At 37.1% G+C, this 19,517-nt stretch overlaps 1 protein-coding gene across 1 annotated transcript; it reads left to right on the plus strand.

Moving 5' to 3' along the window:
* Positions 1-2,090: 2,090 nt before the first annotated feature.
* Positions 2,091-3,077, plus strand: LOC149836355 (LOB domain-containing protein 30-like). The gene is made up of 2 exons (XM_090009759.1): positions 2,091-2,384; positions 2,553-3,077. Exons 1-2 carry the CDS (start codon positions 2,091-2,093, stop codon positions 2,895-2,897), a joined length of 639 nt encoding a protein of 212 aa, XP_089865885.1. The 3' UTR covers positions 2,898-3,077.
* The last annotated feature ends 16,440 nt before the right edge of the window (positions 3,078-19,517 follow it).

Genomic DNA, 19,517 nt, shown 5'->3' on the forward strand with positions numbered 1-19,517 from the left:
ATAAGTAATACTGGTAGTGCAACCCCAGCTTGATTATCACGTAAAAATGAAAAAACAAAAGTTCTCTATCCCGAGTAAATTTGAATCAATGTAATTATATCATTATTTAATCAGGAAGATATTGCCGATAAAATATAGTACCCGATTTATTACACACTTGGAAAAAACCAAACAGAAAGCGTCCCTGACTCCCATGCACTGTCCACGCACGAGTGTAAAAGAGCACAAATTCAACACCATATTCCAAGACCCAATTCGTGTGTCTGCTACCCAAAGCAAAGTTACCCAAGTCCTCTTGTCCCTTCGGTCAATGACAATAATGCCCCAACAACAGATTTTCAAGTGATGATAGTTTCATATTAACGTTATTTTGGCGCTTCTCTTCTCGCGTTTGCTTTCATTAGCCAAAGAAAAGCGATCAAGATACAAGTGACACACCTTCCTTGTGTGACGGGCCCACAACTATTTTTCTGTACCAGACGAGATAAGTGTCATGTCTTGTGTTTGGGAAGTGACCAAGTTCATGAATTTGGCATTGGACAAAAGGGCCATGGTTGTCCGCATGTTATAATAAGGAAAGGAAGGGCGACTTGAGAGCGTAAAGTGGACGGCCCGTATTATCAAAGGGCAAGACTACAAGAGGAAGGGAGGGAACGTGTGCCGGTCAAACAAAGGTGAGAAGAGGGAGTCAGTCCTTCCTGGGTTTCCTCTTCTCACACACTGACCAGACAAGACCCGGACGGCGCGGTCTAGGCGCCGTTTCCAATCGCTTTCAGGTGAAGTACCGAATAAGAAGAAGGGTTGGGTTGGGTTGAGGCCTGAGGCTGAGGGAGAGAGAAAATCTCAATCCCCTTCTGCCTTCGGTTTTTATTATTAATATTTTGTTGCATGCATGCACTCCTCCACAATTTCTCGGATGGGAAGCAAACATTACAAAATTCCCAAAAAAGATAATTTTATTTTCAGAAATTGCAAAAAATTTAAAGTAGAGAGAGAGAAACGGCGCGTGGGGTCCTTCACAGTGACATCATCTCGGCGCGTCCGTTACATCCAGCTTCGGTGCTTCCACGTAGCGAAGAAAGGACACGAGCCGCATGTGGCTCCACCCTCCACCTCAACATCGGGTACCTGGTTCTCTTTTCTTTTTTCATTTTACTCGGCTCGGCGCACCCGGCTTCTGCTTCACCTGCCCCCAGCTGGTCGGGTAAGACTTGACTGATAAGGGCTCATTTTCTCTTCACAAACCTAAGAATAAAATAAAGAAAGAAAAACCAGCTTTGAGCTGGCTGTGAAGTATGACCAGCAGGTGGCTAATCGAAACGTGGGGATGGTAGAAATCACAGAAAATTTCACCAGGAGAAAGGGGAAAGTCTTATAATTAGTTCCATGAAGCACTATTTTGATAATAATAATAATAATGATAACCCTATGATTTGTGTGAGGAGATGTTTGTCACTATTGTTTTTTTTTTTTTTTTAATCTTCTCCTGGAGATTACATTAATCTTTTCTTCTACAAATGACATCTTTTAGCTCAATGTTAAAAATAGAATAATATTAGAATACTCGATTGTCGTACAGAGGCAGGTAGGCTTTGGTAACAGCGATAGCGCGTCGAGCGAGCCATCGTCTCTTGGGGACTCACAGCTCGTAGCGAACGAACACCGCGTCCCACATCCAATATACAGCTGGCCCGCACGAGCGAACCCGCGTGGGAGAGTCGCACGCAGGCATGCAGAGGCGGCGGTTGGGAGTTGCTATGAGAGAAGGGGAGCTGCTACTCGCATGCTTGCTTCACGCAAGCTAGTTAAAGACGTGGTAGTGGTGGTGGTTTGGCGTGGCTTTAAAGATTGAAAGCCGTAAATTTTGCAATAAAAAGAAATTTTTCTTAAAATATATATATATATATATAATATATATAAAAGAAAAACAGAAGTCCCACGCACAAGGCACATTGAGAGATCTAGAGAGAGAGAGAGTCCCTTTCTACAAAAACCTTTTTTATACAAAGGGTGATCTCTTCCACCCCACAGAGACAGACAGAGAGAGAGAGAGGGTTAATCTGTGGTTCGTTTTTCCCTTTGTTTGCAGAATGAGTGGGGGTAATGGAGGAGGGGGAGGGGGGCCGTGCGGAGCCTGCAAGTTTTTGAGGAGGAAGTGCGTGAGCGCGTGCGTATTCGCGCCATACTTCGACTCGGAGCAAGGCGCCGCCCACTTCGCGGCCGTCCACAAAGTATTCGGTGCCAGCAACGTGTCCAAGCTCCTCCTCCACATCCCCGCCCACAAGCGCATCGACGCCGTGGTCACCATCTGCTACGAGGCCCAAGCCCGCCTCCGCGACCCTGTCTATGGCTGCGTCGCGCACATCTTCGCCCTCCAACAGCAGGTAATTACCTCCTATATTTCCTTCCTTCCTCCTCTTTCCTTTCTTCAGATTCAGATCACAAATCCAATGCTTGTTTATCATATATACTAGTTTCTGTTTGCATGTGGAGCTAGTTCATGAATGCATATTACAATAAAGGGATTTGTTGGTAAAAAAAAAAATCAACAGGTTGTGAACCTACAAGCGGAATTGGCATACATGCAAGCGCATCTCTCAACCCTAGAGCTCACGCATCAGGTCCCTCTCCCACCTCTGCAGCCACCTTTAGTTCCGGACCTCCCAACCACTTCAAACATCGCCAACCTGGATCTGTCCAACTTCTTCGACCCTGCATGGTCTCAGACTCAGCAGCTGCACCACCACCAACAGCAGCAGCAAGCCGAAATCGCTCGCCGGAATCAATCGGAGCAAGCTGCCGGTGGTGAGCTTCAAGCACTCGCTAGAGAACTCCTGAATAGGCACAGATCCAAAGCACCACCGATGAGTTCCTCCGCCAAAGCCCTCTCCAATTAAGAAACACCAATCTTCCTTCTTTAGGCCATCTCTTCATCCTTAATTAGTCTACATATATCATGTTTTTCATCTTCTCCTAACGGGGTGCTCAAAGTTTCAAACCATCTAACCTTTTTAATCAGAAAAATTGAAGAAATAGAGAGAAAAGATAGGTAGGGTAGTAGTAGCTAGTGAAGGGCAAAAGGGACTGTTGTGTTGTACCGGTCCCCGGTTGCACGAACCGGAAATTTCTTTCTTTGCAGAAAAAAAAAAACTGTCTTATCGGTAATGGGAAGTCACATCTTGATGGATTGCCTAGCAGACTAAGCTCTTATTAGTCCTACTCCTAACATTCTAGTCCCCCTCTTCCTTCCTGAGTTGTGCTTTGTGTGTACCCTTTTCTTCCCTCTCGTCACGATGATTGCGTACGAGCGCATGATTTCTTTCAGTGGTGTTCTCGATGTTACGTACGCTTCATTATGGCCATCCAACCTCACGTACGCACGCACTGTTTCAGCTGCACGTTAGCTTGGCAGCTCGCCTTGAAAATTTTGTGGGTGTGGGGTGCAGGGTTGCTCACATTAGGTTTAGTGGGTGAGTAATAATCGGGGGTTTGTCTCTTCAAAAAGGTGACAGTTTTAACTAGGCTACTGTCAATGTGCAACGCCGGTAATGTTCAATATGTAACAGGGAATTGTGTACGCCGTTGTCTTTCTTGTTGGTTGCAATGGTATTTTCAGTGTGTCTCTGCTATTGTTTTAGATGCTATGGCATGATCATTTTCTGTATAATGTACCCTAGATTGGGTTGTCGACCTAGACTGTCATGTTAATAGTTCTCCAAACAGTAACATGGTATTTGATGATTCACTTTCTTTCAAATTTTCTTTTCACTTCTTTTCTGTGAAAAAAAAAACATGGTATTTGATGAAATGAGTGTGCGCATCCGGTTTGGGAGTCCACTCCATTGTGTGGATGGGTCACGTTTTTTCTGTTTTGAAGGGAAAATATTCAGATTGATATGATAAAATATACAACTTGGTACAAAAGAAAGGTGACGAGTTGTCACCCAAATCAGAGATAGAGATCGTCACAAAATCAGGTACATCAATTCCCTTGAAGGAAAGACGTAGAAGCAGCTCACGCTTGACCGCTTCAATAAGTATGCAAATGCTATCGATGGAGCCACACACATCGGCATAAGATTAGCACGAAACAACACCATATGAACAAGAGCTTGGCATCAAATCGATACATGTGGGGTGCAATAATAACAATCCGAAGGTCGCTTGGCATATTCCAATTAGTTGCAGTACATTGCCAAATCCTTGCAAAGCACTCTTTGGTGAGAGAACATGACCAAAAAATATGGAAAGACGATTCTTTATGCATTCTGCAAAACGAACATTGGCTAGGCAAGCTGAAACCTCTTTTTTTGAGAACATCATAAGTGAGTAGCTTATCGTGGAGAATCAACCAAGCTGTGATGGACCTTCAAATTGGAAAAGCTTTGTTCCAAAGAGTCTTATCGGGCAGCCATTGAACAAGGTAGGGGCCAAGCATTCCATAACATGAGTCAATTGAGAAGAGCACATTTGAGGTGTGGTTCCATATAGGATTATCAAGACTCGGATTTGGGTGGAGAGGCGCAATCAATTGCATAAGTTCTATCCATTTCTCAGCCACAATTGATGGTGGGTTTCTCCTTAAAAGAATTTTTCATCCAAAGTTTGGGGTCCAAAAAGAACGCACGGAAGCTTCTTTGTTATGGGTCATAGTAAAGAGACGGAAAAAGCTCAGGCAAACATCCCTCCTTTAACCATGTGTCTTTTCAAAATTTAATACGTGAACCATCACCCAAGCCAATGTGTATTGCCTCAACAAAATCGAAAAGGCACTTGATCCAACCTTTCCAAATCCCGAACCCATTAGACTATTTGGACCCACCCTCCCATTCGGATGAGCATAAATGTAGCGAGTACTTTGCTTTGAAAATATTAGTCCAAGGCTTGTCGATTGAGATGAGTAACCACAACCATTTCATAATAAGAGCCTTGTTCCATCGGCTCACTTTCTCGAATGCCAAGTCCTCCAAAGCGTTTGGGTAATGTAACTAGGTTTCAAGAGCGCAAACTCATTTTTTGCTTTGGAGAGTTTCCCAACCACAAGAATGTTTGGAATGCCCCCATTGGCTTCACGTTTTCTCACTTTCCGATTCTTGCTATTTTCTAAATTGTTATCATTTTTATCCCAGTTGTGCGTTCAATTGCATACAACCAGAGGGTTTTCGTGAACCCACTTAATCATGTTTGCTTGTTTTGCTATCTTATCTTGGTCATATCTTGTTGCTTCTCTGGTCCATTTGTTTTGTCCTTAATTTTGAACGGCCGGATATATTTTCTTGTGATTTTATTATTACTGATCTCCCACATTGGGAGTACTTTCCCAGTTTTGTTGAATATGGTCTCTTCTGCATGTGACTTGTGCTGGTTCCTGTTTGACGCTTGAGGGTGTCATTAATGAACGTTTGATTTTTCTCATTTTCTCCTCTTACAAGCAACCTTTTTGCTTGCTTTGCAACTCTGCATTATGTTTGAAAACGCATGCCCGTTGACGAAATAATAAATGAATGAGAACAAGTAATTCAGTGCCTAATTGTAATTATTCTTGGGAAGAAAACCTAAACCTATGTATTTGACTCTCTAGCCTAGCCATGGAAAACAGTGGATGTGATATGGCTTCACTATTTTATTTTCCTGTAACGTATATGATTATACAAATGTACGAAAAAGATTCCATGACCAGTACATTGGGATTGGGGGTGGAAGAGCTAGGGAGATTTCTATTATGGTCTACTAGCTAGACTACACCCAACGCCGTGATTGATACATGGTCATGTACTTTATACTTCATGGAACCTTCAAATGGTTTTTTAATTTCTTTGCACTGAAATGGGCCTAGGGAACTCTAAATTTTCCCGTTACTGTAGCTTTATAAATTAAATGTTCTGCACATGTTGGCCCATAACAAAGTAACTGAAGGCAATTTGATGCCGAATCTAGTTATCTAAACTTACCAAACATTGGGGGGTTGGTTAGAAATAAAAAGAGAGGCATATACATGGAATTCGTAAGAGGGTGATACTTCAAGTTCATTTCACTTGAACTTTGAATCTTTTATGTTGGGTAGAATTTTTAACAGATCATCTGTTCATTCACTTCATTGGGCTTGGTTGTTATGTACTTATGTTTGCCATTTTTTTGTTTTAAATCCTGCCTCTTATTCAAAGAGAATGCAATTTATGCTAAGAGGAAGTCATAGAGGTTTGTATAGCTCTGTTATCGGTGTCTCAACCTTGTTGGAAATACTTGGTGGTTTATGTTGGGTGTTTGTTTCACCCATGCACGGTGGCACTAATCTCCCGTGAAAGTGTCCTAAAAAAAAATGGGCCCTCAAGAGAATCTTTCACGCATGAGAATCTAAGACTACTTTACACCAGTATACTTGTTATTTGATAATTAATTTCATATTTGATCATTTATTTCTCATAAAACAGGCATAATCTTAGGTGTTAGGAAACGACCCTTCTACCTACCAATGAATCTAAGAAACAAGCACAGAGAAAATAATCACACACAAAAACAATGATTTTACATGGTTCTACGAAAACTGTCTCTGTCCATGGCTTTGAATGGGATACACAATACAAGAGGATGTGGCACCAATCGTGTGGGGTTGGTGGGTCAACCCTACGGGTTGGCGGGTCAGCATACCTCAACCCGAACCCGACCCGTTTATTAAACGGGTCGGCTGTGGCAAACACGAACCCGGCCCGTTTAATAAACGGGTAACCCGACACGACCCGCCAACCCATTTAATAAATGGGTTGGGTCGGGTAAACGGGTTCTCAGGTTCGCGGGTCGGGTTGATGGGTTGGGTTGACGGGTTGACCCGCCCGACTAACCCGTTTATTAAACAGGTCAGCCGGGTTGGCGGGTTGGCATACCCCCAACCCGAACCCGACCCGTTTAATAAATGGGTTAGGCGGGTCGACCCGTTTATTAAACGGGTTGGCTTAAGCCCAACCCGAACCCGCCTAAGAGGCGGGTTGGGGGTCGTGTCAGGTTTTGCCACCCCTACCATAGATAGGAAGAGTCTACGAATTTTACAATGAGTCTACTAATATAGTTGAATATAACAAAGAATCTAAAGTAAAATTACATAACTACCCTAAAAAAAAGTTCCGCACTCCTCCAATAGGTTCCAAGTGTCCGCCTTTCTTAAAATTAATACAAATAGTTTACTGTGTTGTAAGTTAAAGGACCATGTCAATGACAAACAAATCAATTTTGCAACAACTATTCAAAGTTGCAAATTTGATGTTTAACCCAAAACCTTTTATAAAAATCAACCAAAATGTTTAATAATTGCATGTGTTCTGCAACTATGAAAATTCAAGTTGATAGTTCTTGAAGATATTTATCCTCTATTAATTGTGTGGTTCAACCACATCTTTGTTCATCCTAGATAACATCAGATTCTTTAACAATGGATTTCTTTATGCATTGCAAATGAAGACTTTGCGACATTTTCTTAGTAAAAGGGGTTTCTCAATTTTCATTATCCTAGCCATTTACCAAGCACTAAAATGTCTAGACGACGCATAGCTTCAACACAAAGAGACCTAATTTCAATTAAGCAGTTACAAAAATAGACCCTCATATACTTCTATGATCAATTTTTAACATTGTGGACAGAAAATTATGTAAAAAAATGAAGGGGTGAAGTTTAAGTTTCATGCCCCCCCCCCCCCCCCCAATTGGAAAAATGATAGATGCAAATTCCGATATTGTAAACTTTGTTTCATTGGTTATCAAAATACATGAGTTCTTAGGAATCCAAATTAACTTACCAAAAACTATGGTTAACCTTGTACATATAACACACATTAACCATTGCCATGTTATGTGAGTAGTACGTTGGAATGTATAATCGTCTAAAATTTTGTTTTCTTATAGCTGTTGGTACACAAAGATACTTAAGCGAGAATTCTAACTACTAAAATTTCTCAATGCCATGTGATTCTTGGATTTCTCAAGATCCTTCCACTGTAAATCACAATCGCAACATTTTCTCAAGTAGTGAAACATGAAAAGGTGCAAGTTGTAATTATAACTGCTAGCTGTAATTGTTCTTGCCTTGAATCTTATGGAAGTTGGTCATGCAATTGACCTTGTGACCAACTGATGTAAATCGAAAGGGTCAAATTTATGAGAAATTTCAAACTTATGATTATCTCTACTATATATCTAGGAGAAGCCGGAAAAACCAAAAACTAACAAGAAATTGAAATAACTAAAATAAAAAAAAATACTAAAATTTATCTCATCCTCAACTCCTCTAAACATATGGATTTTTCATCTTTTTATAAAAGAGAATTCATAATCAAAACAAATACGTAAGTGATAAACTCTAATTAAGATGAGTCTATATCTTAACTAACTTTCTAATTAGATACAAATCTCATAAAAATCCAATATCCAAAATACAATCTAAAAAAATAAAAAATAGATCTCCTTTATGGACTCGGATCTTTTGCTGCGCTCCCACATCATTCTCTTCAGGTTGGAGAAGACTTGCCCTCAAGTCTGAATCTCGCTTGTGCCTTTTCCAATTTTTTTCCACCTTGTGGGTTATGAGCCCAAAATATATAACTGGATATCTTTCATACTTCAAAAACTCTGTGGACCTAGCAAGATTTACTCTAATATGTATATGAAAACCTAGAATATTCTTCTTGAACCATCCATAGTCTTCAACTGCATCTTTTTGTTGATATGGATCAAATAGAACAAATAGATCTAGTTTGAGTTTGATCCGGTGTGAGGAAGTCCATGAAGAGATAACTTGGATCTCTATCATTATGCACTCCATATACTGTTTTAGATGCCCCCCAAACAAGCTCAGGTTCTGGGACAGATTTGGTTTAGGTGAGGTGGCTACTGGTAAAATTTGGATCTGGATAAGTGCTAATGCATGAAATGGTTCTTTTGGGATTGGATCAATCGGATTTGGATTTAAACTTAGAGTGCATTTATCTTGGATCTCGTTTTTGCTAGGCTCAAAAGGGGGGTTTGGAGTGGGTTCCAGTTTTGCTTCAAAATCTAGTGCACATTGAAAAGCTTGCTCTAAGGATGTGAATAAGACATTATATAGTTTAAGGAAAAGGCAACAGTGAAGTTCAACAATAAACTTAACAATTTGCTAGTCAATGGTCTCACAATTCTGGGTCTAGAGTACCTTTCTATGCTAGATTGATTTAAATTGTGATGGCCGAATTTATGAGAAACTACCAACTTGTGATTATCTCTACTGTATATTTAGGAAAAACTAAAAAACAAAATATTGAAATAACTAAAAAATAAAAAAATCTTTAACTGCTCTAAACATATAGATTTCTCATCTTTTTATAGAAAAGAATTCCTAATCAAGACAAATACGTAAGTGATAAACTCTAATTAAGATGCGTCCCTATCTTAACTAACTTCTTAATTAAGTATAGATCTCATATAGATCCAAGTTCCAAAAAAATGAAAAATGAATCCAAATAGATCATTTATGGACCTGGGTCTTCTATTATGCCCCTGCATCACCAATAATCATAGCTTCTACTTTCTCAGTTGTGATTGTTCATTCTCACTTGCGACCAAAGCATACATGCCCTTAGGGTTATTGTTTTTTGTAGTCCTTTCTTACGTATGGCTGATATGGAGTGAGAAACAGAATAACCTACTTTGAGTGGACTTTGCAATTTCAATATGAAACCTAAAATAAAATGTCAAATGAAAAAGAAGAGAAAAACATTTAAGGGAGTTTTGATATTGTGAATGATAGAGGTTACAAAAAAAAAGGAATAAAAAAGTGAGACAGAAAGAGAACAAGAAAAAGGAAGCATGGTAGGTTTTGTGTAATCCCTAATACTTTAACAACCATACTAATCAAAAAAACAAATTTTTTGGAACATATTTCTTTGTTACTGCTCAAGCCATGTCATTCAACTTGAGATGATATAGTCTGCTTGTGATTAAATTATTAGGTTTTTACTAATGTGTGCTCTTGATAAGTGGCAATAATTGAGAAATTTAAGTTATGGTTTAAGCTAGGATCTAATGAAATAGTTGGATGGCTAGGGCGCACTATCATAACTGAGGGGACGCAGAGTTCAAATCCCAAGGAGTTTATCCCCATATCATATGTAAAAAGAAACTTGATTTAGGTTGTTAAGTAATTCGAATATAATGACTCTAAGGGCATATTTGGAAGTGAGAAAAATTCTCATAAAAAAATAAAATTTGCCTGTAAGAAGTTTTGATATGATAATTTTTCTAAAATTAAAAATTTTCACTTTGTTTGTGTAGAATGAGATAAATAAAATGAATTTTATTTACTCACCACTGTCCTCTGCCACCGCCCCCTCCACCCTCCACCAAGAACGCCACTGGCGGCATGTCTTTTGGTCGATGCCCGCCCCCTCACGGCTGTTGCTATGAAGGGGGATAGGCATCACCCGACAAACGAGCTAAATCATTGGGAGGGGATGCTGAGCTTCTCAAGAGAGCCATCTTGTTCATTGGGGGGGGGCCTTGTCCGATGTGTCATTGGGAGAGAGAGGACTATGATGACTCTCTTGAGGGGGGCCATCAAAATTTCCCCCTCTCCCCTCTTCCTTCCCACCCTTCATTCTTTTCTTTGACAGCCTAAACAAGAACCCACAAAATGAAGCTCTTCTCCATACAATCTTTACCCAAAGAAACAAAAGGATGGCGAAGAGAGAGATAATATATGAGGAGATAGAGAGAGAGGACCAATGAGGTGGGTAGGAAAGATGGGATTCGAGGGAGCAGAAGGGAGATTTTGCTTAAGTTGTTTTTGCAATGTCATCTGGGATCCTCATCCTCTACATGTTGCACAAAAGGTGTGTAATGTGGAGAGAGAGAGAGAGAGGGAGGGTAGTATCTGACCTGCCTGTTCAAATATCCGCCATCTTCACAGTGGTAGTGCTCGCAAGGAGCAAGAGAGGGGGCGACACCACTGACGTATTGGTGGTGGTGGTGGTGGTGGTGAGATAGGTGGTGGGGAGTGAACCTGTAATAATTGTAATTTTTAAATATTAAAAAAATTCATTATACCAAACCTATAGATCTTGAACCCGATATGAACATGATCTAAAATCCAGAAGCTGGATCCAAATGATATTTGAATCTGAATCTTTTATCTGATCTGAATATTGATCCAAACCCATATCAAAAAATAAAATGGATTCTTTAACGGATTTGGATATTATCTAACTGGAACTTGATATTATCCAAATATGTATTTTTAGTGGATCTAAATATTTATCCGGGTCCATATTTCAGGAGTATACTTATAAATATTTAAATTGACCATAGGCAAAATGGTAAAAATTTTAGGTGCTTAAATGCAATATTGAAAAATATCTGGTTTGTTTTTTAAAATTGTATAACGAAATAAAAAAAATATCACAAACTAACCAATTGAAGATGGCCTCCCTTAAATGTCCTTTTCTGAAGGTGACACCCAGTCGGGCGATACCCCTTGGGGCTATAAATACTCCCGAGGTATGTTTCTCTCACTACAATCCTCTCTCTAGCCTAATCCAGTTCTCTCTCTCCTAATTTTTGAACTCAAACACTATTATTTTCTGAGTTTATTTTGCTAGAAACCTTAGAACCCTACTTGCCTAGTTAGGGTACCTTGTTTATGGTTCGATAGCAGAAACTCTGTCTTTTTGAAGAAAAATTTGTGATCCTACTGTGAAAGTGTTTTCAAAATCTCTGCTCACTGTCAGAGTTTTTTAGAAAGCCCGCAAAAGCACTATCTAAATTTTCAAAACAAGGTATGTATCCATAGAACTCATTTGGGCCTTCGTATGGACTTATAGAACCTCCTAACTTTCTCTTGAACCCTTAGGATTTCTTTTATATACCAAAATGGGCCAATTATGTCAAAATTTATGTCCAATTATACTCCTATATAAGGAAGGTTTTGCCAAAAATTTTAGAGCGACTTTTGGATTTTTTATACTAAAATAGGGTAGGTTCAGTTAAAAATTTTAAAACAATTTTTGGATTTTTCATAATAAAATAGGAAAGGTTCTGTCAAAATTTCTAAAATAATTTATGAATTTTTTAAATTAAATAGGCTGTATATAGGCTAGATACTGTTTAAATTTTAGTGAAATTAGAGACATTATTGCTAAAAAATAGAACAGGTATTGTCCAAATTTTTAAAATAATTTTTGAAACTACAATCTAAAATAGAGCAAGTACTTTATGATATTTCAGAAAATCTTAAAATGGGGAAAAGAAATCTTAGAATGATTCATATGAATTTATTTAAATTATTATTTAATTTTTAAAATTTAATCAGATATACTGTGAAGGATGCTAAATAAAATCGTTAGCCTTGAGGTTTTGACAATATTTTTTCTAACATAATTTAAAATATCTATCACTTATTTTTAGTGATTATAGGTTCAAAACCCTAAGTTAATTAAGTAATTTTATGAGACTTATATATAATATGTATGCTAAGATTAGCATATGCACACAAGATTATGATTAAGCCATGAATGTTAATTTAGTGCTCTGTAATTCTTTTAAAATCCATTCATAATTGAAAAAGCATAATATGATGCATTGAATTTTGTTGATACAAATATTTCATCATTTTTTATAATTATTTATGTTTAAATGATTTGAAATGCATATTGTGATGCATAAATATGTGATGAAGTAAATGTTATTGTGATGCATAAATATGTGATGAAGTAAATATATACTTCAATTATGTAACGCCCCAAAATATTTAACTCAAGAATTTATGATTTTTTTTAAATCACAGCGAAATTGCTTACAAGAATTTTAGTTAAATATATAAGGCGAGTTACAGGTGATTAATAAAACTTCCATACCATTAGACAAATTAGTTAAAACATTGTCTTGAATTTATTACATTGCCATATAAAATCATGAATAATGAAAAGACATGTTCCATCAGAGTTCCACAGGACAACCTAGAATTATATGGTCTCATGGTGCCCCCTCGCAGCAATGCCCGCAATTGCTTTGTGGTGTTCAATCGCTACTTGAAAATAATAATTTGAGAGGGTCAGACTACACTCAGTTTGAGTAAAAAACGTATAACGGTTCCAAAATAAGCAATTCTAATTTTGGTTCAAATAAAAATAGCAAACAGAGTTGAAAAATTACCAAAATCATATTGATAAAACTAGACATGCTTTTGAATCTATGACATCTTACGAATCAGAAAAATGATCTTCGGATAGGGAGATACGATCTGCATAAGTTAAGCTAAGGCTTAAACAATGCATAATGGTTACTGTGAAATAGATTCTGATTTATGACAAAGAAAAAATAGCAAACAGCCATAGAGAAATCTAAAAATTTCACAAAATATACTAGACATCATAAAAAACCTACTTGTTTTTACGGATTGTCGATCAGATATTCGATAAGGGAGATATCATCTTGACAAACCGTCCCTAATTCCATATAGCATTTTAACGGTATAAGGATTAGAGATCGGTTTCTGATTTTTTTAGCAGAGTTACAGAACTCAAAATAATTCAAATTTTTCATGAAAAGTCACCGACAAATATATGATTCAACCCTAAAAAAATCAAATTTTATTAACAGAAAAATATACATGAAATAACATTATTCTCGTGTGGTCATAATCAAGGTACGTATATTACCGATAAAACACATGAATAACCCTAATCTAGGCATGAAAAATCATAAAAAAAATATAGAAATCATATAATGAATCATGATTGGATGCTTGAATAAGTTAAAACAATCATGGATATGATGAAATAATAAAAAAATCAAGGATACGTGGTTGAAAGTTTGATTTAGCCTTTGAAAGAGGAATTCAATCTATAGAGGGATCAAATCTCATCTTTTATTTGGCATAAACATAAAAAATAATAATATAAGCTATTTCAATGAATTAAAAATGTGAAAAGCATATTAATACAACATTGGATCATGTTCTTGAATCATGCTAATGGTTCTTAAATGAAAACAAAGCAAAGATCCAACACTAAGGGGGGGGCAACAATGGTTATTTTATTTAAACAAGCAATAAAATTAATAAAAAAGTGAATAAAAGCATACCTTGGGGCTGCAACAATGGAGGAGAGCTTGAAGGAGGAGAGAGAGACATGGTTTTTGGAGAGAGAGAGGGTGAGAAAAGCATGTGGAGGTTGATCCTCATAGCCTCTATTTATAGGTTTTCATTAGATTTAATTTTTGAGAATTTTATTTTCTCAAAACTCTTCTAATTAACTCAATTAAGGGGGGTGGTTTTTCTTGGAATTCTAACCTAACAAGACACTAGCTAATTAGCCTAATTGAATCCTAATTAGCCTAAAACAAGTCCAAATGTGGTGTCACCTACTATGGGCCCACATTTGGTTTTTAAAGCTTTAATTATAAGTTTTAAAAATGAGGTTTTAAAAAGTGAAAATAAAGGTTAGGTTCTAAAATCAATTTTGATCTTTTTGATCTTCTAATTCAATTAGGACATTAACTAAACTTGAACTAACATAGACTCTTTTAAATGTGGTGCCACCTACTATGGTCCCCATTTGAGTTTTCAAAAAATGATTTTTAAAGTTTGAAAATAACGGGATTAAAAACATGGTTTTCAAAAGGGGTTTGAAATAAAAGATAAAAGTTGAAGTTATAAATCAACTAGAGTCCTAAACGAATTGAAACTCTCATAGAGGTGGCACCAATTGTGTCAGCCCCATATTTGAGTTTTTGAAAAGGTTAAAATAAAGATTAAAAAGAGTTTTTAAATAGATGAAAAATAAAAGCAAAGAATAAATTCGAGAAAATTAGAGTCTTGAACCAACTGAAACTCTTGACTAGAGTCCTAAAATTTTGAAACTCTAAAATTTAGGTTTTGAAAGATAAATGAAGAGGTTTTTGAAAGATCTTTAGTAAACATAAACAAAAAGACAAAATAAGGGTTAAAGTCCTAATCAACTGAAACTCTAGAATAGAGTACTAAAATTTTGAAACTCTGAGAATTGGATCTGTTTTCAAAAAACAAGTAAAATAAGAGTAAAGAAATGAAATCATAGTAGAGTTTTGGACCGACTGAAACTCTAGGGTAGAGTCCTAAAATTTTGAAATTTAATTTTTTGAAGGATAAATGAAGTTTTTTAAATACTTTCTCAAAAAATGAACATGGTTAGAGTCCTAATCCAACTAAAACTCTGGAACAGAGTCCTAATCTGACTAAAACTCTAAAATTTTGATCTCTTTCGAAAGATTTTCTCAAAAAATGAGTAAAAATAAAAATGAAAGGTAGAATGCTAATCCGACTGAAACTCTGAAATAGAGTCCTAGTCCAACTAAAAGTCTAAAATTTTGGACAAAATAAAAGATTTTCTTGAAAACAGGTAAAAATAGAAACGAAAGATAGAGTTCTGATCCGACTGAAACTCTGCGATAGAGTCTTAGTCTGACTGAAACTCTGATATTTTGGCCAAAATGAAGGAAATGGACTAGGGATAAGGCTTCTTTTGCTTTAAAGCCAAAATAAAATTTTCAAAAGGTGAAAAGACATAGTCCTAAATCAACTAAAAGCTTGAAATTTGGATGAAAGAAGAGATCCAAAAGTGACACCACTTAGATGGGTCTCATATGAGGATTGAGATCAATTAAAGATTGATTTTAAGATGAATCCAGATCACTTTCTAAGGGAAATATTTGAAAATAAGGAATATAAGATCCCAAGGGTTGAAAAATGGCAAAATATTGATCTAAAACCCAGGTATTTAAATTGGGTTTTGAAAGAAAGGTTTTAACATCGAATCTGAATTGTAAGATTTTGAAAAACCAGAGTGTTGGATCTAGAGAATGACATGTAATGCGTTGAAATGACATGAAATGATGCGAAATGATATAAATTGATATGCAAAATGCAAACCCTAGATGAGGGATTTGAAGTCCCAGACCCCTGGCGGAGACAAAGAATTGAACATTTCTATTCGAAGACAAAAATTTATGATTGAAATTTATCCAAAATAGAGATTAAATTTTGAAATATTTTAAATTTGGGGCAAAATTCGGGCTATGAATAGCCCTGGCTCAGATGTCAACCAACTGGTTTTCTGAAGGATTTAGAGAGCGGGTCTCAATGGTGAGAGAAAAGGGTTTATGAGCCAAGGTAAAAAATATGAGGTGTTTATAGATGTCTCTTTTTGCTACTAAGTCGATTGAAATCTGAGCTTTTTGGAAAAGAAAAATACACCAAATTTGGGATATAAAAATGCCCTAATTAGAAAAATCTGACTGGGAATGAAAAGAATTTATTCGGGTGATAGTGGTAGATATGGAATGAAAAATGGAGAAGAAAATTCACCTCATCGAAATGAGGCTCAGGCTTGACCCTTATCTACATGAGAAGGCTTAAGTGGAGTCCTCGAGAGAAGAAACCATAATGAAATCTTTGAATTTTGCACAATAAATCCTAGAGGAGTTTGCAAAAGACAAAAAATGGGGTTCCCTAAAGCTTTGAAAAGAGATTGATCTTAGGCGTCTCATTCCTAGGACTAAATAGCTTTTGAAATGACCTTTTGTTAAAAAACTATAAATGGTGGCTCAACCTTGAACCAAAAAACAAAAAAATAAACTGTCTATGGCGAGACAGTGGGGGAACACAGGGAAGTGTGCGAATCTAAGAGCCAAGGCGCTCAAATTAAAAAGAAGAGAAGGATCTTGAAAACTCCTGCTATCAAGTCCTAAAGAGGGATAACAACAACGCCAGAATATATCAAAACGGACATCAAGCTCTCACTTCATGTCGAGATAACTTAAAAAGATTGCCAATATGATAAAAATTATAATTGATTCACAAATAATTGAAATGTGAGCACATTTGTGTAAAAAATATTTCCTCTTCTACCTAGAGTGTTACCTCCAAACAGGCTAACTCCGTAGAATTCAGAATCGAATTCAAATTTATTACTGTTGAGTTTCTTCAGAGAAGCTATCCATTTTCTTGATATAAAAAAAAAGAATTTTGTTCTCAGTTTCATAAAAGCAACTTATGAAAAGATATTGATAAAAAAAATTCACATGAATAAAGATAATTCTTGGCAAATCTGATAATTTGATATTTGGGGTTTACCCATGATGATCTTTTTGCACTCTTTAAGTCATGAAAATTAAGCTTTCCTGGGTTTTAGCAAAAATTTCATTACATCAGCCATCAACTCGGCTATGTTCTGATTTTCTCTAAAATGGCATGTCACATACTCCTTCAACTTGGAGATGATCTGAGTCTTCTTTGGTCCCAGGAGTTACATTGATAGAATTGTCTCTCTGATTGAAATCTTTTGATGATCTTTTGTACTCTTTTGAGACATGAAAAATGAGCTCTCTTGGGATTTGGCAAGAATTTCATCACATCAACCTTCAACTTGGTAATGTTCTGATCTTCTCTGGAAGGACACATCAGATGCTCCTTCAACTTGAAGATGATCCGAGTCTTCTTTGGTCCCAAGAATTGAATTGATAATATTGTCTCTTGGGTTGAAAATCTCTTGACGATAATAGTGATCAAATATCTTTTAGGGATTGGCGGGAGGCTCACTGCATCAACCTTTAACTTGGCGATGATTTGAACTTTCCCTAGAAGGACATGTCACATACTCCTTCAACTTGGAGATGATCCGAGTCTCTTTTAGCCCCGGGGGTCTAACTCATTCACCAATCTTCAACTTGATGATGATTGAGAGAACCCTTTTGCAGATAGTTAATTATAACTTGAATGATTGATTAGAGAGATATTAAAATTGAGTAGATTCTTTTTCGCTCAAGATATATCTACTGTCTTATTACTAGAAGAATGGTCTTTAAAAATGTGTCATAGCTATGATCAATATCAATTCACTTATGGCTTTTCAGCATCATTGAATTTTTCTTGCTAGTCATATCAAGGATTTTTCTTCATTCTTTTAGTTGACCAACAAACAAAGCTTGAATTTTCTTCTTTCTTCGCAAAAGTTTTATCCTTTTGAAAAGAATACTGAAGGTAATTTGAGGTAAATCTTTATGCTATAAAAGTTTTGACATCAACAACTATTTTTTATAGCAAATTGATAAAATGTTCTTGAAATCCTAGGTAAAAGAAATCGCTTGACATCCGATTGACATATCCGTGATTAAATTCTCCTTTCCTTTCCCCAAAGAAGAGACTCATGCTTGACCCTTATCTGAACGGGTATTAAAAAATACTCCCCTCTTCTCTAAAGAGGAGGTTTTCGCAAAACAAACTTTCGAAGAGAAATTAAGTTTTCATTAAAACTCCCTAACTTTAGGCTTCTCCTATGGAAAGGTGACCGATTGGGTAAGGTTGATGAATTGTCATAGAGAAGCGAGTTCATCATACTCTCCCTATAAAAGGGTCATCGATGATGGGATGACCTAACAAAAAATATTGGGGGGGGGCACAAGAAGAATGAGCTTTCGTCGAAGCTCTTCCTAGAAGAACGGTTCCTTGTATGACAATAAAAAATTATTTTGCAAATTGTTCCTTGTGTAACAATACCCTTGGGTTCCTAAGGGTATTTTGGTTATTTTTTATTTATTCTTTAAATTAAAAAATGATCCCAACCCAATTCAGGTCCAATGATGATATGTATCTAAAGCTATCCGACTAAATCTAGATTCATAACTCATCTGGATCCAGAACTGTCTAAGTGGATCCAGACTCATTTCTGATCTAGATCCAGAACTGATCCAAACCAGATCCAGCTTTGTTCTGGATCTAGAACAGTCAGTCTGGATCCAGACTTAGATCTTTTTGGATCTTGTTCTAATTAGATCTATTCAGGTTAACTGGATCCAGAATTGGTCTGAAAATCGAGACCCAGTTAGACCGAACCAGTTCAGTCAGACCTGGGTTAATCCAAATCAGTTTGAACTGAACCGACTCAACTTGAAATGGTTCAGCTATAACTGATTTGGTTCATACTGGTTTGATCTGAACTGACCAGATCTGAACCCAGTTTAGTCTGAACCGACTCAACCTGAACCGGTTTAATTTTTTTTTATCTGGGTCAGTTTCGGTCTGGGTCGCACCCAGGCCGAATCAACTCTTTTTTTTTAATATCTATTTCGGTAGACCGACCCGGTTCAGTCCGAGTGTGACCCCGACCGACCAAGTCCCCTGAACAAGTGACATGGTAGCCAGCAGGGCAGTGTAACTGCCATGCCACTTCAGACGTCCATATGTAGTGAATGGGAGCGTCTTGCAGGGGGACCACTTGAGCAATAGGCGGTAAGGTTGGTTAGGAAAACCGGGTGGTTTTCAATTGTTATAGGTTGTTTTCATGTAAACCCCCCTTCGGCGTCTTCATCAGAGGGGATAACCTCTTTTTAAAAAAAGAAAAAGAAAAAAGAGATGGTTCCCCATCTTTGGTAGACTAAAGGGGGTGAGGATAACCTCACCCCCCACAATCCGTGGGAGGGGTGAGGCTTATCCTCACCCATGCAGCCCCCTCCACTTCGCATCAAGC

Source organism: Nuphar pumila, chromosome 6, assembly GCF_984573655.1.
Source record: "Nuphar pumila chromosome 6, dmNupPumi1.hap1.1, whole genome shotgun sequence".
Classification (NCBI taxonomy): Eukaryota; Viridiplantae; Streptophyta; class Magnoliopsida; order Nymphaeales; family Nymphaeaceae; genus Nuphar; species Nuphar pumila.

Excerpts from the sequence above, each read along its gene's own strand:
- LOC149836355 (XM_090009759.1), top strand. The coding sequence starts at position 2,091 with ATGAGTGGGGGTAATGGAGGAGGGGGAGGGGGGCCGTGCGGAGCCTGC. Across the intron at positions 2,385-2,552 it reads TCTTCGCCCTCCAACAGCAG|GTTGTGAACCTACAAGCGGA; the intron begins GTAATTACCTCC and ends AAAAATCAACAG.